Source organism: Lytechinus variegatus, chromosome 12 (assembly GCF_018143015.1).
Source record: "Lytechinus variegatus isolate NC3 chromosome 12, Lvar_3.0, whole genome shotgun sequence".
NCBI lineage: Eukaryota > Metazoa > Echinodermata > Echinoidea > Temnopleuroida > Toxopneustidae > Lytechinus > Lytechinus variegatus.
In genome coordinates, this window is record NC_054751.1 from 3,316,881 (window position 1) to 3,342,163 (window position 25,283).

At 35.2% G+C, this 25,283-nt stretch overlaps 1 protein-coding gene across 1 annotated transcript; it reads left to right on the forward strand.

The window, feature by feature from the left end:
- Positions 1-866: 866 nt before the first annotated feature.
- LOC121425194 (homeobox protein Nkx-2.5-like) lies at positions 867-24,240 on the forward strand. The gene is made up of 2 exons (XM_041621198.1): positions 867-1,692; positions 23,419-24,240. The coding sequence occupies exons 1-2, from the start codon at positions 1,263-1,265 to the stop codon at positions 24,051-24,053; spliced, it is 1,065 nt and encodes a 354-aa protein (XP_041477132.1). The 5' UTR covers positions 867-1,262; the 3' UTR covers positions 24,054-24,240.
- The last annotated feature ends 1,043 nt before the right edge of the window (positions 24,241-25,283 follow it).

The following is a 25,283-nucleotide window of genomic DNA, read 5'->3' on the forward strand; positions in this document are numbered from 1 at the left end:
ATCCCCGCTTGGCTGCCCCTGCTCTATAGTACTCCCGATATATATTTTACTGGTTTATTTTCAATTGGTCCAATAATGCAGTTCGTCAAATTACCAACTCGTCTACTATCTTTTGGTCTACCATCAGTTCATCCACTATCCACATGGTTTAATTGCAATTTCGTCCACTCACCATTTCGTCTCATAACCAGTTGGTCCAATAGCCATTTAGTCCATACACCTTCGGTGGAGATATGAATGAAAAGAAAATGGATATTAGACCAACTGGTTTATGGGACGAAATGATCATAGACGAACTGGTGATTAGACGAAGTGATCGATGATTGGACCAAATGGCTATTGGACCAAATGGTTGTTAGATAAAATGATGATGAACGATTGAACGGGATGGCATTAGACTAAATGAAGGTAGACCGTGTGATGAGTCGACGAGTTGGCAATAGACAAATTGGCATTCTTCTTAGTCGTTATTCAGTTTAAACTTGAAATCACATCTTTGGTCATGGCAATACCGTTTTGCGTCGTTTGTAATATTGTTCGGGCTGGGATTCAAAAGAATATAGGAACGATTGTCCTCACTCAACACGCTCATAATCGTAGATATGTAACTAGGGTATAGAATGCTACGCTACGTGAAGTGTTTGTCCAATCAGGGATCATTATACAAAGGGGGCGGACGAAGTGAAAGTGAAAAAAAGGAGTGTGGCTAAAAATGTGGAATTGACGGAAGAGAATGATATCAAGGGTCCTGTGTTCTTTCTAAGAAAGGCGGAAATACGTATAGCGGGGGTTCTCCAGCCCCTGACGCCCCTATAGACCCCAACGTAACTTTTATGGCGCGCATCGTATCTCTGGTATAAAGACAGCACACCGCTCACCCACCACAGCTGACCTCGATAAAGATTGTCTGTCCCTGTCTTGTTTAATAGTTCGACTCACCCGACCGTCATGCTGTCTCCGAAGAAAAACTGTCCCACTTTTTTTAAACACTAATGGCCTGTTTTATCACAATACTAAGACCCTTGATAAGTGAACGTAAATGTTTATTCGTGTGATGCGCCTGTGTCTGGGGAAAGATTGACACGTCAAGAGAGTGAAACGTTTTCGATCAAAGAACTCGGTACTAGCTCTTCTCCCGAAACCACACACGCGTATCAACGTCACCAGCTCTCGATGACATTGCGTGCAGCCCACGTTGGGGACTCTTGTTAATTATCCCACTCATTAATAGTTTTGATTAATTAGAGAGTTTGAATTTGAACATGTCATACGTGCAGCCCTTCGTACCGCCTTTTACAACAGGTATGTTCCCGGGCAACTCGCCGTCGTTTTCGATGAGAAGCATCTTAAATTTAGCGGAGCAGCAGCCGCCGTATCGCGGTCAGACGGCGGGATATCAGCAAGGCATGCCGACGGATCCCAACTTCTACTGCGGGCTCCAGGAGGACTGCATGCTCCCTGATCCAGGATCCATGCCACCCACCTGCGACTTCACTGGAGCCCCTAACACCGTCTACCCGGCCCAGCCGCAGCAGCGGGATCCCCACACCGTAGACCCTGGCTCCGTACCTATAGCGGTAACAGCTGCAGCTACCTCAGACGGAACTCCATGCTCTTTCCACCCCGACACAACAGGCGAAATAAATCTCAGAGACATCGGCGGAGATGATGCGGCACCCAACGCCAATCCAGGTAGAAATATACGATTTTTCTTATAAATTCCCTTTCAGAAGATATTCCAATCACGTCATTTTTCTTTCATTTGGTAAATTTTCTCTCAATATATCTCCTATTAACATTACTCTCAGTCTATGGCATATGAAATTCCCTTGATAAAAATAACCAGCAATTAACAAGTCGAAATTTATAATTTTATGTTTATTACCGACAACAAAAATACTCTCTACTGTCTCGCCAATATAAAGAAAGCGTTGCCGAAAACGAAATCAGTTCTCCGACCCAAGCACCTACCAAGTATAGCTTACTTTAGGCATATGTACAATTTATTGTAATGATAAAAGTCGTTTGACGTCTAATTGTCCACACCCAATTGTACTAATTTATAAAAGGGCATGAACAATAATTTCATTCATCGAATAAACATGAAAAGGGAAAGCATGTTCATGGTGCATGGCTTGAACGGTACTCATCATGTGGTAGCTTATACAACAAACTGGAGTTGAAAGTCCATGCATATTCTATACATCCAACGATCCTGGTGCAACTATACAATAACCTCGTGTTAGTGGTCGGAGATGGGTTAAAATGTAAACACTAAATCAGAATCACTTTTGTTTCCACATAAGGTAATAACTACATAATGTTTCTCTTTTAATGAGTGTTTTCAGCACTAACTAATGATTTGCTTACACGAAATGCAATAGATTAGCTCATTTTTTGTCGTTGATGTTTTTGCCAATCGTTGATAATCCGTTAAAAAATGCTTCATTAGTTATGATTTCAACAGTGTTCAAGGATTTGAAGCTTAAATTTTCGATTTCTTAAATTTTTTTTTTAAATTAAGTTTTCTAATTCAATTCGATATGTTGTAGATAAGCAAAGAATAAATACAACACACGATTTTGGAATCTATCAGATGTTGTCTTCGGAAATGAGAACTTATTTACAACAAAACACGTGATTTTGACTGTTTTTAATATTTATTGGGGTTGAATATCGGGGCTCGCTTTGAAAAGCATAAGCCAATTTAAAGCAGGTCTGTATTATAAAAACGGATAAAAGGCAGGCCTCGGAGACTAGGATTTCATGTACTATATATTGAATTGAATTTATTACCAAATATCACTATCAGATATACAATTACAAGGAATAGTACATCACATATAAGCAAAACATTTGGTAACTGGAGCTAACATATAATAGTAAAATGCTAATCGAGGTTAGCCCCAAATAATGTCATTATCATAGTTTAAACAATGATTTTAACAAAATCTCAATATTGTACATAAAATTTAGTACTAATTCTACTTATTACTGTTGCAGAAAATTGTGATCATTTTTAGTGAACATATTTATACTATTTACAAGAAAAAAATATCTTAATTATTCACATAATCTTTATATAGAATTATTGGTTTTCAGACAGTATTTACCATACCAAATTAATTATAATCTTCCATTAGCATTAGTTTTAATTTGCTAATTTAAATATTAGTTTTAATTTGCTAAATATCTTGCGACTGGGGGTGTTTCTGATATTATTTGGCAGATGATTCCATAAAGTAGGACCAGAAAATTAAATTGATTCTTTTCCCAAATTGGTATTTTTGTCAAGATTAACATTTCGCTTTTCTCTGTTTCTTATATTGTTAGGATGACTATATATAGGCTTACATGATGTTAGGTGGTGGATTCGATCATTATGAAAGCACTATTATCGATATATATTTATGAATAACGAAACAAATTAACTCAGTACTGAGAAATGAAACATTGACTAAATTTTCAATTCTAGTATACTGAACTGAAAATGACTCTCTTAATATTTTAAGCTATATTTTTTTCTGAAAAAGATACTGATTTAACCAAGAAAAATCGAATTCGCAGGTATAAGATTGATGGTCGCATTTTACCAAGTGTGAAATGGATTTTATTGAAAATAAAACAAATAAAAAGACTTTTTTTAATTCAATTTTTTTAAAATTCATTTCCATTTCAAACCTAATACAAAGTAATATAAAGTAATACAAATAAAGTACAATTTTACAGAAGGGAATTTTACTTCGTAAAACAAAAAAAACAGTATAATATATATATTTATAATTTGTTTATTAACAGAAGGGCATTTTACTTCGTAAAACAAAAAAAACAGTATAATATAGAGCATAAATGGAAATGAGGGGGTCCACTAAAAGGCAAAGCTTGTTATGTGTGGATCCCCCTTGGAAATGAAGAAAATATAGTCGACTTATTCTAAGATGAATCTAAGAATTAAAAAATTTACCTGAAAAGGGAAATAGATTAATAAGAAAATAGATTGAAAAGAAAATCGTGTATAATTATTATGATAGAACTTTGGCCTATAGCCTTACCATGCATAATCATCATCTTAGTGGCCTAACTACAAATTAAAGTAGTAGCATTATGGTTGGACGGGAGAAAGGAAAGGAAGAGAAAAAACTGCAACATGTTGAATCAATCTTTGTTTAAACAGGGGGAAATGTGACATTTGACAGGGGTATTTAATCTCTTGGAAATCCTTCGCTAAATCTGTTTGGATACTAACCAATAGGCGTGTAAGAATGATGTGAGCGATAACTGGTCTTGCTCGCTTGATGGACGGCCGAGACAGTTGGCTAGGCACCCGGTCGCAGAACACCCAAGCGTTGGCCTTCGCCTGAAATCTCACATTTTCATCTTCATATTTCTGTCTCTTTCTCTCTCTCCCTAAATTCAATTCATTTTCTTTTCTCTCTCCCATCACTCTACCTTTTTTCTTCTATCCCTCATTCATCCCGTCTCACATGTCTTTTTTAGAACTTTGTTCAATTCTACTGATATCGTATAAATTTAACATTTTGAATACTGTTTACACACAATTATTGTGAACACAGCATAATGTGAACAGAAACATTTGAATAAAAAGGGAAAATGGTGTTACTGATAACTGTGATATTATTTTCTCAATGTGTTCTGACTGAAAGTTAAACTCAGATCATTTTTCTAGCAAGAAATTTTGCCACACGAAACACTGTATGTGTAATTCGTATGATTGCAGGTTTGTCGAATTTGATTTTGATTAATTTGATTAATTGCTGTGGGATATCATGAAAACTGCACAAGTTCGTCTTCATAGCTTTACTTCTATAATTTCATTATTTTCACCAAAAAACAAATAAAATGCAAATTTAGTATACCAGCATGTCTTTTGGTTATTTAGGCATATAATGTCACATCGTGACAGCGGTGACTTTTCTTATGATTAATAATTTCTTAATGTTAAAAATTACGGAGCCGTTATTTAAAAAATGTTAAAACTAATTCATAAAATAAATTTGACACGGAAAAGATCATGTAATACTCATCTTCTTGTTCTTCTTCCTCCGCTTATATCGGAGATCAACAGCAAGGTGCTGCACAAAGAATGTCCATCAGTCATGACAGTAGTTAATAATTACAGAGAGGAGAGAGATGTAATACGGCTAATATGAAGTTCATAATAATTATAAGATACAAACATAAAATCACCAAATGCCTTGAAGAATTGGGATGTAAAAATACACCAATGATTACATTCTTACTGTAATACATTTTTAAACAATTGTTGCTTCGTATAATGTGCAGAGATTGAATTAAAAGTTCGATAACTGTTATTTCGTTATATCTTTGAAATTTCATCCAGTGAATAATGTAGATATCACAATTCTGTTTTTTTTATTTAATGTTCAATTTCCTAATTAAAATGACTAGCCAATGTAGTGACTTAATTGTCTATTTTAATGAACAGAAATAAGGAAATCATTTTCCCATGAAAGAACCCTGTATGGTTTATCATCTTCACTTTACATGTTAGCCCTTTATATCATTTTCACAGAGGATTAAAATACTACTTCCACATTTTTTATAACGCTTTGAAGACAATACTTTGACATAATCATTTTGTCAATTAATATTGATTATTAGATCAATATATTTATTATCATTTATCTTTTATTGTCATTGCAGAAGTGGTTCCACTCCAGTCTGGCAATTTAATTGGTATTCCTGGCATATTCATATAATTGCGGGAATAATGTAATTGATATAATAGGAATATGAATAGAAAATGCCAATATTATCAGTAACTGTGTAAGAAAACATAACTTTACCCATTCCTTTTTTATTTAATTTCTTTTTATAATACATTGCTAATTGATTGTCATGGTCATGTTCATGAACTGTGCGGTTAAAAACAAAATATCGTCATAGACAAAATTATAATAAAATGCAGAAGTACATGCCCGCATCCAACCAATACAGTTCACAAGCAATATATTGATGAATGCTAAACAAAAGTCACAGGGAAATGATAAATAAGTCAAAGAAATGAATTAATTATAATACTTGAAGACGTTTCACGTAAAATTTCTTGAAAAAAAACCTTACATATTTTTGTATGGTTATTTACCTCTCAGTCAGCGGTGGATCCAGGGGCACATCCGGTCCGTGCCCCCCCCCCCTGAGAACCATAAAAAAAATCCTGCTAGGGGTAGTGTCGTGCATACGAAAATAGGGACATTTCCTGTTTATTTCGGGGTGTTTCTTTTGGGCTTGTCAAATTTTGCCTGGAAGAAAAGGATCTCTATTTTGTAATAAAACCCCTTTTTTTTGCTTATCGTTTTTTTCCTGGAAGAAATGGGCCCTTTTCGAGGGGAGGGGGGGTCTTGCAATTTGTTTTTAATTCCATCAAAATGTATCCATCAATAAGTTTTAATATCATATTCCCATAAAGTATATAATATTGGAAAAATCTACCGTAGCATTCATTAATTCGATCATCCATATCGATTGTTTTTGTTTTCTCATTGTTTAAAATGTTGTTTAGTTAGTGTTGAATAACCTTGTGAAATAATCTTAAATGACTCGATAAGATTTAGTATTTTGCATTGGACAGAAATGATAAAACAGTTGAACGAATTATCACTTTACTGGATAATTTAGAGTGAACAACGTTTCCACTTGCTTGGAGGTTTCTTGTATAACAAGTTAACAACAGGATAAAATGATTGTGATTTTAGTGATGACATTTTATGCATTTGACCTGTATAAAGTACGATGCGATTGAGATGGTACGAGACTAGATATTTTACTTTATTTCAGCAATTTTAAGAATTACACCTGTATTAAAAAAATAGAAAATGTTCAACATTACAAGTGGAGATGTTCCCGTGACAGGCCAGATTCTACAATCATTAGCCCGCCCGGTCTCGCGCGCCAGAGAGAGCCCTTGACGCGCACTACTTTTTATCGTTGGCCGTTTAGTGCTTTATAAACAAATACTTCAAAGTTATGAATGAGCCCCATGTCGAGTGGACAATTTCCGAAACCAAAGGAGGCAACTAATTTCTAACAATTTTAACCCGAAAAGGGCACTTACGTGATAATATCACCTGTTATTAAAGGCTTGACATAGAATGGGGCTTATAAACTCGTTATGCAGACATTATCAGAAGAATAGCACTTCATTTCAAGAGTTTAACGTGTAAATTTCTATTCAAGTTGGGAAATATCTGTGATCGTGTAGCAATTGAAAATGCCATTCTGGTATCATGCACGATTGTACATGCTATTTTGAGATATTTTATATTGAGTTTATATTAAGTTATATTAATTTATTCATAAATATTAGTCAGTCATGATATTGTGTTGTCACTGAATCACTAAAAGATCCTGATAAATATTCTTTCTGTGCAAGTTTGGTATAGTTATATTGTTCTTTTACCCGCAATAAAGTTAGAAGTATCCGTTCTTTCCTAAGCAGTTTTAAGATTTTTTAACTTAAAATTGTGTTCCCCAACAAGCGTTTTTCTATCTATTCTCATTAATGATTATAAAAAAATGAACAAGTAAATATCTACAGTTCTGATTATGTACTCTGTTTTCTTATTTTATTTATTTATTTTTTTAATATTATCTCAACTATCAGTCAAAAAATTATTTTCAAATATTAGAATTATATTGATTTTATGAAATGTAGAAAATGCCAGAAATTAAGCGAAATCAAAGAAAAATCTAATTAGATGAAAAGGCTTCAAAGCAACTACCGTGCTTGTTGCCTCAGTGATATTAGGCTTTTAAAAGTGCTTTGATTTTTTTAACAGGTTTAAAAATATATATATGTTTAATCATAAAACTAGCAACTGAAATATGTGACCAATAACTAGTATAGATGAGGGACCCGGAGGGGTACTGCCATCCCCTCCCCCCCCCCAAAAAAAAAGGCGCCACGACCTAGGGGGAAGGTGAAAAGGGGGAAAATGGAAAAGAAACATGTTTAAATATGATTTTACTTTTTGAGTATCGTGTCGAAATCCATCACATAATGTTAGCCCTTTCGCGTCTTTTTACAAAGATGTGCCCATTACACGTCATGATCGTGCCCTCAGATTTTTTGACTCGGTATACCACCATGACCACTGTGATCAATGACTGATATAAGAAAAGAGAATCTGGGCCCAGTCTTACAAAGAGTTGCAATTGATCTGGTCAATCGCAACAATGGAAAGCCAGCAACGTCAACATCTAAAATACACGCTTGTTCAAAATATTTTTCAGAAATGACGTATATGCATACATTCACTCTTTTCTTGACGCTTCATTATGCTTCCATTTGTTTTCAAAGGACATTGACCAAATGTCCAAAAATGAAATATGACATTGATAGATTTCCATATACTTGAGATTGATCGGATCAATCAGAACTCTTTGTAAGACGGGGCCCAGATTTACGAAACTGTTCAATTACGAACCACTATAAAATTCAATTCATATCTTCAACGGATAGCTGATACGTCATTAATAGCCTACCCTTATCTATTAATTCAAATAGTCATATATTATTGGAGGTCTGAAATGGGAAAGAAGAGTTTGTGTGGGTAGCCTGGGTTATTTCGCTCTCGACGTTTTAAACTCTACGATGATAAGTCATTCCAAACATGGGTGGTCGTCAGCGCTCATAGAATAACTTTAAAGACCCAGTGCCTCAACTCTATTGATGTGTAGTTCAAATTCATATTTTTCAATTTTTTTTCATTAATTTCCCATCTATTTTGATGCTTTGGAGGGTTTAGATTATTGGTCTTTTTGTATACAAAATGATGGTGGATAAAATCAGTGCTCCGTACCATTATGTGAATGCCAATGACCAATCAAGATCACCGTTACATACCATCTTTGTTCAAAGACTGACCAAGAACCAATCAGAGTGGGTTTTTTGTTTCTTATCTGCAATTTATCACAAACGTTATCGGGCCCAGGAGCGCTAATCGATAGTTTAGCAAAACAGCAAGACATCGTTTACGAAAGAACAATAATTACACGCGATCACGAGGATTAACATGCTATTTTGTCTACGACAACACGGTGTCGTAGACACTAAATGGTGGGATGCGCTCGCCCACCCACCGTAACACTCGCTCACTCCCTCGCGCACACATTATATGCGATTAATGCAAATATTTCTAAGCGCTGCGTACTATTACCCCGACTTTAGCATGGCTTCCCTGATCGGACGCTCAAGTATTCAAGAAAATTCCTTCCTATACGGGTACCCATTTACTACATCTGGGTGGAGAGAGGCAAATGTAGATAAACGCCTTGCCGAAGGACGCGATAGCTGCAGTGGGATTTGAACCCTGGACCTTGTGGTTCAAAGTCCGGAGACTTATTCACTGAGCCATAACAATATCCTGTCGTATACCCACCTACCTCCCCCCCCCCACACACACACACACCCTCACCCACCCTAACACACTCACCCCTACCCCCCCACCCACACATACACATACACTCCCACATGTAGAGAGTAGGGGTGTATAGAAATGAAAAACCCATTACGTGTTTTTTCGTAAATGATTTATCGCGTGGTATAGATTTACTTATCTGCTGATTGAATAATGTCCATATTAATGGATAATAGATGATTACTTTAAAATTCAACATCTGTTTTGGCAGAACTTTTTAGCAAGTATCAATACGATTGTCATTTGTCATGAGTTTCTCCTAGTTTACCCTTAGTCACAGTTATAAGTAGTGTATATTTTTAAGTCTTTAAAGAGTAATATGTCTACACACATACTCGCATAACCTCGTAGGGTATTAAGACCATCAAAAAGATGGGGGAAAATCAGCCTATAAAATTGTTTCTATTCAGTACGATTACAATAAGAATTACATTAATGTCATTTTTAAAGTTGCATTATAATCCCTACATATTGCTTTATGATTTATTGCTCTTATAAAACAGTGGTTAACGATATAATTGCTTTATTTAGCGAGAGAAAATTTATCAATAATCCATTAAAAAAAATCTATTGAACGTCTTGCAATGAATCCGTTAATAAGGTCAACGGAAATAGTGGAGCGTTGTGGCCCAGTGGATTAGTCTCCGGACTTTGAAACAGAGGGTCGTGGGTTTGAATCCCAGCCATGGCGTAATTTCCTTCAGCAAGAAATGGACATAATTTTTCATTTAAATAATGGTTAATAAGTGACAATTATTGGAACAGATGTCATGATGTAACGATTGATGCTCACAAATAAGATGATTTATCGATGAATCTTTTTTTTTGTTTCGTCAATGATACTGTCTTCCGTATTTCTATTCATTACACGATTAGTATATTCGAATTCACCGATCTTTCCTATTTTGACGTGTACCCGGTAAATTGACGTCATCGGCATTTACATGGAAGCCAGTGGTAAAAAAAAATCATTTTGGTGATTTATGTATATATAAAAAAGAAATCCTTAGTATTTTTGTATCTTTCATGTTATCTATCATGAACTGGGTATTATGGCGTGCGCATGTAATCCAAGTTACGTAGGGAAGTTACAAATTGATGCAGAGGTTCGAGCCCTGGTCACGTCTTTTGGATGGTGACGTTAAAGGTAGGTCCTAGACGTAAATAATCATATCATACACGTCTGAAAATCTAAAATACACACACACATCCTCACAAACACACACACACATCTTTTGCCGAATGTATTACATATATGTCCCGATGTGTGCTTATATATAGTTATAGTCTCATCGGGAAACTTGTCTCCCCCGCCCCCTCACCCACGTCATGCTAAAAAAAAGTGCATAAGAGATGGAAAGCCTTTAACACTCACTTCTATCCAAACTTCGTTACAGTGACATTTGTCATTATCCAGACCCTTTCATACATTCTTTCATCTAGTCCAATCTCCCTGGCAATGTTCATGATGATGGCTGGCAGTCGGTCGCCCGTGATATCGAACATGCCTCGTCTTTTGATCTTTCACTAAAAACATAAGATTTTTAAGAAAATTGTAAACACTAAAGGGATTATATACCCAGTTGTTGTGTGTCCGGACGATCAATATTAGAAAGTCATTTGGAAAAATTTACAAGCGAAGTTTCATCAATTTCAGTACAAAACGTTAGGAAATATTATAAAGAACAAAATGGAAGATGATAACAACTATTGAATTCATATTTTTAGTGTAGATCTAATCCAAAGACAAAAAAGAAGGCTTCAAGAATATAAAGTGTCCGGACACCCCAAACTCATCCCTGGGCGATGTCATGGGAACAGAGGCGACTTATGATAATGATAATTATAATAACAATAATAATGATGATAATAATATTAATAATAATAATAATAATAATGATAATGATAATAATAATGATAATAATAATGATAATAATAAAAACAACAATGTAGGGTTTTGTATAGCGGCACACGTTACCTTCTTTATCAATTCAACTAATGTAACAAATAGATATAAATAGTTTTAGATATCTTCAATAATGATCACACCGCATGCGCTATTCCATCACACATGAAGGACCTCCATATCCTCCATAAAATACAAAGAAAAAAATATAATTATAGCCAGTTGTAAAGATGGTAAGATCTTTTTGTGAGAAGCATGACAATGTTAATAGTTTTATAGGTTGTATAAGTTCATAAAAAATAGATATATATTTTTATATTCTTCAGCCATGTTTACTCAGTGTTCATGTATGACTGCATGTATGTTTTACTAATTTCCGGTAAATGTTCTTAACAAATGCGACTTGTGTTCACTTCGTCATTTCAAAGCAATCAAGATTTGATTTTTAGTCTGACTTTTCAATAATGCAAACAGGTATTTTCCAGAGAGTTAACAATGTTTTTTCTTTTTCATTTTTATTTTATTTGATTTGGTTTGAAAGTTAACATGGTTAAGTTGGGCTGCGTTTTGAATATCAATATCACAAATAGATTTGATATGGCGTCCAACATGTCCAAGCATATCAGTGATATAAGCTAAAAACTTTAATGTTACACATAAATTCGTTACAGCTTCAATTGTTAACTGTCTAGTTTGAATGAATCTTTCGCTCTATATTTTCGAAAGCATGAATACATGAACATGATACGTAGTCGTACGATATAAATACTGTGCCTTTTTCGATATCAAGCACGTATTTTAATCTGCATGATGTGGCTATGTAATATCAAAGCGTATTAAACGATGCGCCTAAAGCCTATAAATTTCCAATAAATGTCCAAACTTACTAAGCAATATTTGCACGGTCTATGACCGTGCAATACAATGATCTTCAAAGATGTAATGAGAATATTAGCATTGCATTATTTTTGGAAGGTTTTTCGTCAAGGAATATACTTTTTGAAATATTTTTGGCAAGGGATATATCAGGGTCCAGTCTTACAAAGAGTTACGATTGATCCTATCAACCACAACTATGGACAGCCAGTATCGTCAACATCTAAAATGCATATTCGTTCAAAATATTATCGAGATATGATGAAAATTCATATACCTTCACCATTCTCTTGAAGATTCCGCATACATTCGTATTTCCGAAGCTTCGTTATTCCGAAGGTTCGTTATTCCGAAGGTTCGTATTTCCGAATGTTCGTAAGTCCGAAAACGAAATGATTAACGAACCTTATTTTGTCTTCGGACTAACGAACCTTCGGAACAACGAACCTTATTTCGTTTTCGGATTAACGAACCTTTGGAACAACGAACCTTATTTCGTTTTCGGATTATCGAAACTTCAGAATAACGCCACAAGTGCTCGGATTAACGAACCCTTTTCCGTTTTCGGATTAACAAACATCGAGGTATAGGCAATTCACGTGTTTCGGAATTACGAAGTGTAACCGAAGATTCAATGTGATTCCCTTTGTTTTAAGGAGATTGCGCGAATTTCCTGTTGAAAAAAATATGACACTGATGGATTTCCACAGAGTTACGATTGATTGGAATTGGATCAATCCACTAGCGTACCTAAGGGGGTGGAGACTGACCCCCTGACGAGTCACAACTCAAATTCAAATTCAAAAGTTTATTGATATAAAATCCTGACATATAAGGATCATCATCAAAAACAAAGAAACATTAGAAAAAAATAATACAACATAAACATAACATAAACATAAAAACTCATGCAAGTAACGTACCCCCCCCTTGACTAGCCATAAGTGGCCCCTTCTTGAAGACCTTTTTTGTTGTGTTTTTTTGCTTGTCATTTTTTTTTCTGGTGCGATATATCCTTTATTTGTCGTTGAAGACCTTTTTTCTTGCTTGTCATTTTTTTTTGGCGGACGGATTTGCCCCCTCCCCTATGGAAAATCCTGGGTACGCCACTGGATCAATCGCAACTCTTTGTAAGACGGGGCCCAGATTTATTCCACTGTTTGGGGGCAATATTGCACACATAAACGATTCGTGCCGTATTATGTACCCACTTTACTGGGCTAGAGCTATAGGGAGGGGCGTAGGGTCATGGACCCCAAAAGTCTCACCAACGAGAACAAAAACGAAAAGTGAAAAAAAAGAAGAAAAGTAACAAGGATGCATGACATGTAATATTATTTTCTAAATTCATGTCAAAATCTATCACAAAATCACATTTTTTGTAATAAAAAAATCGAAGTATTGACTCATCACGCCACCTTAACTCGTGTTTTTCGATTTTTAATTTGTTTGGGAGTTTTTTTGTTTTCAATGTACATGCATGACTTTATAAACGTCATTAGATGACCATGACTGTTCTTTCAAATGAGAGTTACCAACTCTCAATTAATTTTTCATTGAACATTCCTATTAAAAGAATGCATGGCATGCATGTTATAAATATCGTATCAGTTATGAAAGAAAGGAACCCCTCGGCCTCATAAAAACTGTACCCAAACCTAACTAAATCATTTAGTCTCGCTTAATTACCATAACGACCGAGATAAAACAATAGATTTATGGTGCTTGGATGGGTTTAGATCATCCATTATTATCAATAGAGACGAGTGTGCTATAGGGGATAGCGTACTAATATGTGGAAGGGGTTTGGGGCTTGAGATTAATTATTTATAAGGTATTTTCAGCATAAGTGTTATTAGGTTCCCTTGAATAACTTCTTGACTTTGACTTCAAACATATACGAAATCTATGAAAACGTATTGAAATTGCCCCTGGTTTTATTTCAGAGTTGTAGTGCCAATGCGCAGCCTTATCGATTTTCTCTTCCCAACGTTCAAGCTCGTATGGCTGAAAAAAAATCAGGGTTTTTTAGTAAAAATCAGGGTTTTTTTTAGTAAATATGCAAGAAAAAATAATTTTAAAATATTGAAGGTTTCAGGAAAATCCATTAAAGATTGAGAACGTTATTAGAATTTTGAATTCTTTATTCGTCACGTGATGTACGACCAGCTGTCCCATAATTCATGTAATATAAAATGCATAAATTTCATTTTTAATGGTTCATGATGACTAAAATATCTTTCCTTTAGGAGAGGATGTGAAAAAATAATTTGTCTCTTTTGATATACTGAAGGAACTATAAAAGCCCTTTTCATTTTTTTTTTCAGAAAATGATTTTTTTTTAATTCACGATACATGGGTAGCTGCTCACATATGACGTCACAAATAAAATAAATCTATTAACTTTTTAAATATTTGATGGATTTTCCTTAAATCATCACCAATATTTTTTAGTGTTTTTTCTGCTATTTTACAATACACTTCTTGTCAGGGTGAACTTCCCCTTGCGCGCACATTTCAATTTGCTTACTCCCGGCAAAATCTTGCAAGTACCGTAATTAGCATTTTATGCTTTCGGCCAATCAGGTCAGTCATCTAGTGGAAATATTGAAGTTCACTTAAGTTTCAATTCAGGGTCAAAAGCATCGCCAAAAGTGTGAAAACCAAACAAGCCAGTTTGCTTGATGGACCTACCAAATGGTATATGTTACCTGGTGTAATCTGTACAAATATTGCATGGGATCTAGGCCTTTAGGAAGGATCTACACATCCCGCCTTACGGCTTGATAAACATACTGTCTTATTAGGAAGTTCATCCTCCTCGGGAACAATGAAAATAAAAAGGTCCATACTTACCGAGAGAGTTCCCAAGACCTGGATTACACAAAAATATATGAGGCCATATGCAATAAGTTTAATAGGTGCGTCTCCTAGCGATGAATTCATAATTAGTAATTAACCATGTACACAAATACAGGCGAGAAGCATTTGTTTCTTTGTCGCACTTTTCATAGCTATAAGTAATTTTAGTTGAAATGATTTGGGTTCATGTATAGAGATTTATTAATGCGTTAAAATGCATTATTAAGTACAATCTAATTATTTTAATTATGCACGGGTGCAAGAGATAAACGTTTTGGTGTTCAAAGCTCTCGGAATTTCTTATTCACTTGCAAAATTTGAAGTAATTTTTAATCGTTATATGTGATATTTATTGTTATATTACTCTCAATTCAAAGTACATGAAGTAGGTGTATCAATATGTTTTCACTAATAATGATAAAATTTATAAGTATCTTAACAATGCCCACGGATTAGCTCAAGCACATAACGTGTAGTGGCATAGCTACTTGTAAAAACGAGGAAGACATTCTCCTTCTACTCCTGGTAAAAACTCTTAAATACAGTGGTCTTGATTATGTCCATTATTTACACTAACTTAATTGGGCACTTAGCTATGAAAGCTAGCTAGACCATGCACGTGAATTCTTCGTAAACATCAGCACAGACTGTAGATTCATTGTTGAATTATATACCTTTCCCCTTTGCAGTTGTCTGCGCAAATTTTCAATGACGAAATATTTAAGGGTTTAATATTTCGTTATTATTTCGGGGGTTCAAAGTGGGCCAAGCGAGCAAGCAAAAATCGAGTATTTTTTATTGAAAAAAAATGTAATAGATAAGAGATTAAGGAAAGAACAGAAAAGGGATAGATAAAAAAAAGAGAAAGGGAATAAAAATGAAGATAAGTATAAAAGAGGACATCTATAACTCTATAACGCCCTATCATCAAATTTTTAAAAAATGTGACATCATCGCCCCCCCCCCCCCCACCTCTCCCCCATCAATATATCCGGGTATCGCCCCTGTATATGGGGGCGGTGTGATAGGATAGTCTCTTCCTCATCAGAAACGAATATGGCTGTGAATCAAAAGTAAAATGAGATAAACCGCGAAATAATATCAATTACCTCGCAATATGTGTAATACACATGCATGTTACAGTCTTGATGGCGATTACATTCATTGAAATTAACGTTATTGATTTTGTTTTACTGTACATATAAGAACAAAGGGGCGGCGTCATGATATTTTGATCGGGATGGGGGCAATCTAAATATGTGACGTCATATCTTTGATCGAAATTGGATTTTAGAATTAGACTGCCTTTTTTTCTTTGTTGGTTCGACATTTTCCATATTTTCTCCTCTTTCCCCTTTTTACTACTTGAAAACATGGAGGCTATCGCCCCTGCCCCCGTGCTGCCGCCATGATTACAGGTCTTAGATATCTTAAAGGTGGACAAGTCTTAAAATTTATTAGTATATAACTTTAGATATAGCAATTATATTTTATTGCGAATTTAGATATATGCCTTGGCCTTATTACTGTGTCCGTCATGTTTGTTGTCAAACAGGAAAGTTTCCAATCTTCATTCTGAAAAAAATCATTACCATTTAATTACCTTATATGCGCACTTAATCAAATTCTAATCTAAATGATTAATTGAATATTCTTGTCAACATGAATAAATCCCAATCATGTAAGTCATAAGATAATGTATTTTTTAAATTGATTTCTTTTTTTAATAGAAATCCCACTAAGTGCCCCTCCTATAGATATTTATCTAATCTAAATATTTTCTATTTGAGTGTATTTTATGACTACCATTTGGTATCATAATATGTAGTAAATATTACTTCTTTTCGGTAGGTATAATACTGCATGAAAGAAATGATGTAGTTTTTTTAAATCCATGAACAAAATTGTGGCATATCGTCTTTATATTGAAATTAATGAATATAATGTCCACAAATAAATTATCAAAGAAATACATGTATCAAATTCTTATGGCACCGTTCCATTTTTGTATTTGAAGATTTCGTGGCCCAGAAAAACATAAACATATTTATTCAGATGAGAAAATATGCATATGTACATTACAAACATTGCTATTTCCGCTTTCATTATTATTGTTATTACTATCGTTATTCAATTTTATTTTTGTTAGTTGTCTCGGCTGGAGATGGTTTTCTTATATCCTTATGATAAAGTGATGGCGATCTTTGTTATTTCTAGGGCTGTGCTGCGAGTAATCTTGGCATGTATTCGTGTTCCTTTTCTTTTGCAAGAACGAATTAAAAAATAATATCGATATGATATGCGAGGCTTGACTTTGTAATCAATTGTTCGTGTAATTGTCGGGGGAATTCGACATTGACAATGGTTGTTTTTGTTTAGTCATACTGTACGTGAGCTATCATCGCCAAACTTATTTCTAATTAGCAAAGATTGCTGACATGTGTAGGAAAGTAAAGTAGGAAGTTTAGGAAAGCCTACACATGAACGTAAATCACATTCCCCCCCCCCCGTCAACCCCTCTCCCTAATACGCACCACACCCTCTTCTCCACCACCCTTCATTCCTTCAGACAATTAGTTTACTCCCCTCACTCCTTTAGGATTTTTGACATTTTTATACCAAAAAAGCGCAGTTGTACAGAGGTAATTGAAATTACTAATTAAAACATTTTTTACGATCGGCTATAAAAGCTTACAGATAGGAGCTATGTTTATTTCTAAAAATTTTAACAAAATAGCAAGATATCTTTGGAATAATACCATCAATTTAATGCTTCATCGAACCACCGATCCTTCGGCATACTTGCCATAATTATATGCCTAAGGTGTAGTGAAGAAATCGCTTATGTCACTTGCTTTAACACAATATATGTTTCTTATGTATATAATATTACAGTTTACTCATCTTTCTAATATTGAGTTGAGCGTTATAATATCCTGCATTATCATGTTTCGTGTTATCGCACGCGCGGGATCTCAACAAATCACGGTTTTGTGCCACAATAGGGTGAATATAAGGACACTTTCGATTTCACATGTTATTTAATCAGTCTTTATCAGGAAGTTATTGCCCCGATTGAAGCTTCCTTCTCAAAATAATAATCCTTCCTTCTTTCGATCATCCCCCATCATTCCATCTGTCTCTCTGTAAATTTCATTTCTCTTTATTTGGATTTCCAGTTTGTGGAACTTTCATAATTCATATGCTTCGTAGTAACACGCTATCTTACTCGTTTCACGCCTGAAACAACGCCTTGTATCCCCTGGAAAAAGGTGCTTTATGAAAAATACATAATATTTATATTATTACTAGCCAAGCGACGATTCCATTATCAAATCCACATTCCTAGTGATTTTGATTATGTTCGTGATCTAATCGATTAGGTTTATGATTTTTTCTTTGTAACATCTTCAAAATTACCTATACCTTAAACTATACATAAGAATGGTAAAGATTAGAAGGCAGCTATAGCTTACAAATCAAAGATCTCGTAGTTTTAGAGTTGATGCTAGACTCCCAAAGAAATGCATCCGTCGCAGTGAAAAACTTCTTGCACAAAGCAAAATTTTATTTGAAAGTAAAATGTATAAAAAAAATATGTGCATGAATACCAAAAACAAAAAGGTCAAAATCGGTGTTTGGAGGCCATTTTTGAAAATATGCTTATTGATATGCAAATTAACCACTCATACGATCAAACTGTAAACTTTATCAAATCGTATCCCATAGATATATATTATACCTCGAATCTTTAAATGAGTCAAACTAACTATTGATAACTCTCGAATAGATAAAGAATATATCATGACGGCCATCATGGATTTATGCAAATTAGAACGGTTTCCCCATATCTTTATTTTGGGGGACTTTTAGGATGGTCTTCTGTGGACCTCAAGGAAATGCACTGCAGTGGAGTTCATTCTGAATGCAATTTGTTCCAACGTAAAAGTTAAAATGACTAGACAGGGCATGATGATATAGGATTTTGACGATGCCAAAACTTTGAAAATGGTACACGTTTTGGAAATAATACATTCCATTCCAATACCATACAGGGTGTCCCGATTGCTATCAACTTGTAAATGATTTTTTTTTAAATTCTGTTGATTTCCACACATATTCAGTGCTTTTATTCTAATTCAGTGTTTTCAATGCTTTAATTTGGAAAGTTTTCAGTAATTCCTGCATAGCTTTAAAAAAGTATTAGAAAATACATACAGTTCTTATTATATGAGCTAGAATGTTTTATATCTGAACATAATAATATATACTATTATGCAATCGTACATTTTCGTTTCTGCAAATATCTTGTAAGTGATTTTCTAGATATACCCCTTGAATAAAACGGGTTTTGCAGGCAATAATGGGGGAATTCTCGCTGCAGCTATGCCGACGCTTTCTCGAACGTAGAGAATCTATTGTAAAATGCCTTTTATTACAATTCAGTCTTTGTCGATGATCGGTGAATCGAAACATCATGCAATATCATCCGTGAAGCTGGACGAACGACATGTTTGCGTCAGCTCCGAATCCGTCGGACTAAAGTGCTGTTCCGAATCTCCAATTTTCGACAAAGACCTCCCAGGTTTTCAATGTGATTTTACGAGCATTTGCAATGTATTTGCTGCGTGCTAGGATTGATTCCGCGTCGCAGTGCGAAAAATACATAACTTAATAACATTTAGTTTGGCTTCCCCCTTTCATTGCTTCAAAAATCCAAAGGGGAAACCACCCCTGCCGCCCCGCCCTGCTCCTTATAGCACCGCTCCAATCGGAAATAATCGGTATATTACCGAGGAAAAGGCGAGACTGCCAAACAACCCCTAATCAAAATCGGGTAATAAACTTTAAGGTAATGACTCGGTGAAGTCACCTACCATGCATAGACTTTGAACAGGAAGATCCTCTCCTAGTCAAACTCTCTTCCCTTATTAATGTCATGCTTATGTTCGATTCCCATCACAAACGTGTGAGAAAAAATGAAAGTCTACCGATTTTTGACGATTACAAATATTTGCATAATCTCCTTTTCATATTATTTTTCTTAGCTTAGCCCTGCTACTCGTTCACCTCAATTTCGAGGTAAAAAGTCGGTCACGAATTCAAAAGATTTGAAATGTCAAAAGAGCCTGTAATTTTTGTACTTTGATGTGGATGATAAACCATTGCCTCTGTATAATATTTGAGAAAAATGTATTCTAAAGAATAGATGGGGGAAATTTTCAACGAACGTAATTATTTTATACACCCTTCCGGGTCTAACCGTTGACGATATCATCAGCTCATATCTGTTGGACTTTTGAAGTCCCCATATGGATCGAATATTTATTGATTATTTTTTTTTGCATCTCACTAAATGTCCTATTGTAAGTCGTATGAGGAGGAAAACTTAATATGGGGTGACTACAGCAACATTTTGTTTATTTATTTATTTATCTATTTATTCATTCATTTATTTATTTTTCTTCACGAAGCAACCTATCAATCATAGCTTCTTGAAGTAAAACACATCCATGATTTGTTTTGATTTTCATTCATTGACATAATCGTCCTGGGTGCACAGTATTCTGATCAATTTTAAATTTATACGACATAGAAAATAGGGTTGTCAGAGCATAGTTCCATGGTCAGAGAGATAGCAACATAGAGGGGAAGAGAGAGCATAATTGTATGGATTTATTACACATGGATTCTCTTCATTACCTCTGCCAAAAAGAAATGTCTGGAAGCAGAAGCTGCTCAACAAAATGCGATACATGTTACAGTTTCCTTCACAATCAATTCTGTTTAATTGGTGACTCTCCCATAAAGAGTTGGATCCACGCGGGGTGTAACCAGGGCACTGGGAACGTTTTTTTAGGGGGGCTGGGGGTGCTAAAGTTAATTTGACAAGCAAAAATAAAAGTTTCGTAACAAAATGAAGGTAGTTTTGGTCTAAAAAAACTGAGAAGGATAAAACAGGGTTCCAACGCAAAATGTTGGTCATTTGACACACCTACCAGAATTCCAGGGGGTGCTGCCTATGGAAAATAATACACACTGCACCCCCTGAAAAAATCTTGGGGTGCTAAAGCACCCCCGCTTCCCAGGACCATGGGTGTAACCTTTTGAAAAGAGGTAATTAGAGAAAATTATCATAACTGGAAATTATATCATTGCCAAGTTTTTATGTCACGTGTCGCTAATCAAATATTGTAACATTATACCTGCTATATTCATTCCAGGATGTAATATGAATGTTAACTTTTATTAGCGTGCAATTGTATGCCTTTAAAGGAAGTCGCCCGAAATGATAGTAAACGAACAAGGTTACATTCTACGTCGCTTTGGTAAAAATGTTATTTTTCAACGACAAGATACAGAAAGTGTTGAGATAAAATGTGTGCTTTTGAGTGACGTTGAGAAGGTTAGACGAGAAAGGATGAAAAGAGGAAATTAGAGGTATTCTTTTCTCGAAAGTGGGTGAAGTCCTGAAAAGGACTGTAAACCAGGTGAGATGAGCTGAATATTGAGTGGCGATGGTTTGAGTAGTAGCAGGATGAAGTGAAGAGAGGTTACTTTAAGAGTTTATATAAAACACCTTCCCTTGCATAGAACGGGATGAAAAATTAGAGATATGATCTCTGTAGCTTTTTAATATCCAAATACTAAATTTCTAAAGTAAGTTATCAAAAGGCTATTAAAGTAAAAATAAAGACATCGCAGAGAAGGCTATAGATGTCTAATATGAATTATAAACGGCTGAAAATGCCAAATTTGAATTCTAAGGGCTGAACAAACATCAAATTACCACTATGCTTTTGTAATGTTGAAATGTAAGGTGATACTCGAACATAATTCACAGAGAAGCTTTAGACTGCATGGCTTTAAAAAGGGAAGTGCATCTGAAAAACATTTGATTTGAATGAAAAGGGAATATGTTGAGAAACAAATCGGATGTGAACTGAGGTAAGAACGACGAAACTTTCAAATTTTTACCTAATTTCACACATAGCTATATATATGCCCATCCTGGTCAGTATGTCATTTGAGAGGAACGGTGATGCAATCTGCTCTTTTTTTATTTAAATTTTGTGAAACAGAGATTGTTTTTCAATTTCATGTGAAACAAAGTTTGATCCCTCGCTGGACGTGTAAAAATTTCCATTGTTGTAGAGATTAGATTAAGAAATTTATTCCTATTCATTCTTATCAAATCTACCCAAAATGTAATATTAATGATTCATAGATATACTACATTACAAAAGAAATAGTGAGTGCCAACAAAGATCAACTGTGTGATTGACCCATAACCTTGTTACACTGCAACCATGGAAAGTGTTTTTGTTTTAAATAAGCAAGGTTTTGAAATTCAATAGTTTTCTTCTTCTACACCCGATAAAATGAAATTTTCAGCGTAATATGTTTGTTGGACTTTCCAAAAATCAACGTTTCGTAGGGGTGGGCTTGACCTTTAATGAATTTTATATTCGCATACTCTCGACTCAACCCACCTTAATATCCGTTTGTAAAGAGATTGTTGAGCTTCTGAAATATCAATTAGTCTGCTTTGTTTAATTAAAATTTTCTGGGTTTTAGTTTACGCAATGACAGCAATAGGGATCGGGATTTGAGGCAAAGTTCATGTCTATTATTTTTAAGTATTTCGGAAGATGTTGACAACCGATTAGTTTAGATGTTGAGAACTTTCTACCAAAGCATGCTTTGTACTCTGATGTCTGGGACGCGCAGTTGATAATTAAATATTTTGTGAAACATAATACTCTTTATTGCCTATCATAATGACGGCGGTGATGGTGATGATGTCGACAGCGACAATGATGGTTATAATGACACAACTATAATGATAGTAACTGAATATATATTGAGCGCTTGGTAATTAACACTCAATTTTCTAAGTGCTTAATATATTGAAGTTAGCCAATACTTGCAAGCACAAGAGATAGCACAAGATTACCGGATCGTTTCTTTGATCAGACTGGAAATGGTAGTTATTTATTCACATAAATGTAAGTCTTTTTAGACAGGTTAGCTTTGTAGTGGAGATAATCATCATTAATACAAAAGCCTTGTACCGAGCAGGAAAATTTACTTTTGAAAATCATGGTAAATGGCATAATGTATTTTTTTGCATGCTAGTGGAGCAGTAAAACTACATTTCCATAATAGTATAATGTGACTGAAAAAACATTGATATTTGATAATATTTTATTTTAATGGGCGCTCAAGTCTTATTATACGGTATTACCTTGCATAAATATTTGTCACAATTTTTTGTGTAATTGTTATTTGTTTGTTGTTTGTATAATACAGGGAACACCCTTCAGTCTACTGAAAGCAAACACTCATCAAACAACATTAAGAGGTCGGCCTGTGCAAAACAACAACACCAGCAACAACAACAGCCGTCGAGTACGACGTTAAAACCACCCAAACCTTCCCGGCAGCGTCGTAAGCCTAGAGTTCTCTTTTCCCAGGCCCAGGTCTACGAGCTAGAACGTCGTTTCAAACAGCAACGCTATTTATCAGCACCAGAACGGGAGCAGATGGCGAACGTCCTGAAGCTGACACCGACACAGGTCAAGATCTGGTTCCAGAACAGGCGATACAAGAACAAGAAACAACGTGAGACGAAGACCATTGATTTAGGGACGGCCACTGCGGTCGCGGCCGCAGCCGCAGCGGCGAGACATCAGCAGAACAACGATCAGTACCCACCGCGTCGTGTGGCCGTTCCGGTTCTCGTGCGGGACGGTAAACCCTGTACCGGGGCGTCCAATCCTCCACCGTATACATACTCCTGCACCAATTTTAGCTACTCCACCGTCAACAGCGTCACACCGAATACCCAAACGACAGCTTTCACAAATTCCTGTAACTATGAATACACCACACCACAGAGCGATCAGTATCTTGACACGTCAATCAACAATAATAGGACTTGGTGATGAGGGGCCATTCTATCAGTACGTATGTCCAGTAATAGTCTTCCAGACTCTTTTGTTAGATGCTTTTGTCGATACTGATTGACTTTCGAACAATGCCTGAAACATTTGTGGCAGGAAAGTTTATATGAAAAAATAATACAGTATTTACTCCAGAGATGTGATAGTGTCTTCGTTAAAGCTGACGTCATTATAGGCGAAAAAAATCATGAGCCTTTGATATTCCATGTTGGTGCCTAATCTAGAATAAGTACTCCAGCGACAAATTAATGAAGTCGTGATGCCATCGGCAAGCATGCTGATGTAGTCACATATACTGACTTGCTACTATCTGAATGTATCTCCAGCTGTTAGAAGTCAGTGTGGGGTAACCTAACCCTTTCTGTTTTCAATATCAATAATAAGTAATGCTGGCTCTGCGTCGCACGACGGATCCAAAAATACAGTAAATGTATTGAAAATGCTCGTCAGGAGGTTTGACTAAAGTTAGTGAAGAGCAGTTTCGTCCTAGGGATTCGGAGCTGACGAAAAAATGTTAATATGTTGTTTGTCCATAGTCCAGGACTAAACTGCCGTTTTGATTCACCATGCAGTTTTCGACAAAGACTTCCTGGTTGTTCATTGTCATGAAGTACATTTGACTATATTTTTTGTACTTGAATCCGTCTGCGTCGTAGAGCGAAAACTCTCTATTGACATGTTCTTGCCAAACTCTTATACCAACATCAAAACATTCTGGACAATCTGGACATTGTCCTTTTGAAATTGACTAATGATATTCTGTTATTTTACCACTAATATTTTATTTCACGAATATTTGACAATAGTATTGAAATATGATGGAGGCCAAAGGCCCGTAAAATATATATGTTTCACGTGCAGATTTGAGATCATTGAAACTCAATTTCGGTGAAATATATTTATTTTCTCGTAAGGGAAAAAGAATATCTGACAAGGAGCATGAGGAGTGGAGATCAGATCAAGATAATCATCTTGACATTCAGTCATATCGATTTTTCTTACTCACGAGATTTCACCTTTAAACTTTTTAACTAATTGTTCTTGCAGTTTATCTCTTGTTAATCAATACACAATTATTACAAGACGTTAAAAGCAACACTTGCGAACATTTAAGGTTACATTGTCTTTTTTGTTTCGGGTTTTTTGTTTTTGTTTTACGTATGATGATATGAGATATTCCATAAAAAACAAAACAGACACACACAAAAACAA

Bases quoted from the DNA above. Each gene is read 5' to 3' on its own strand.
- LOC121425194 (XM_041621198.1), top strand. From the start codon at position 1,263: ATGTCATACGTGCAGCCCTTCGTACCGCCTTTTACAACAGGTATGTTC. The intron at 1,693-23,418 runs GTAGAAATATAC...TGTATAATACAG, and splicing joins GGCACCCAACGCCAATCCAG to GGAACACCCTTCAGTCTACT.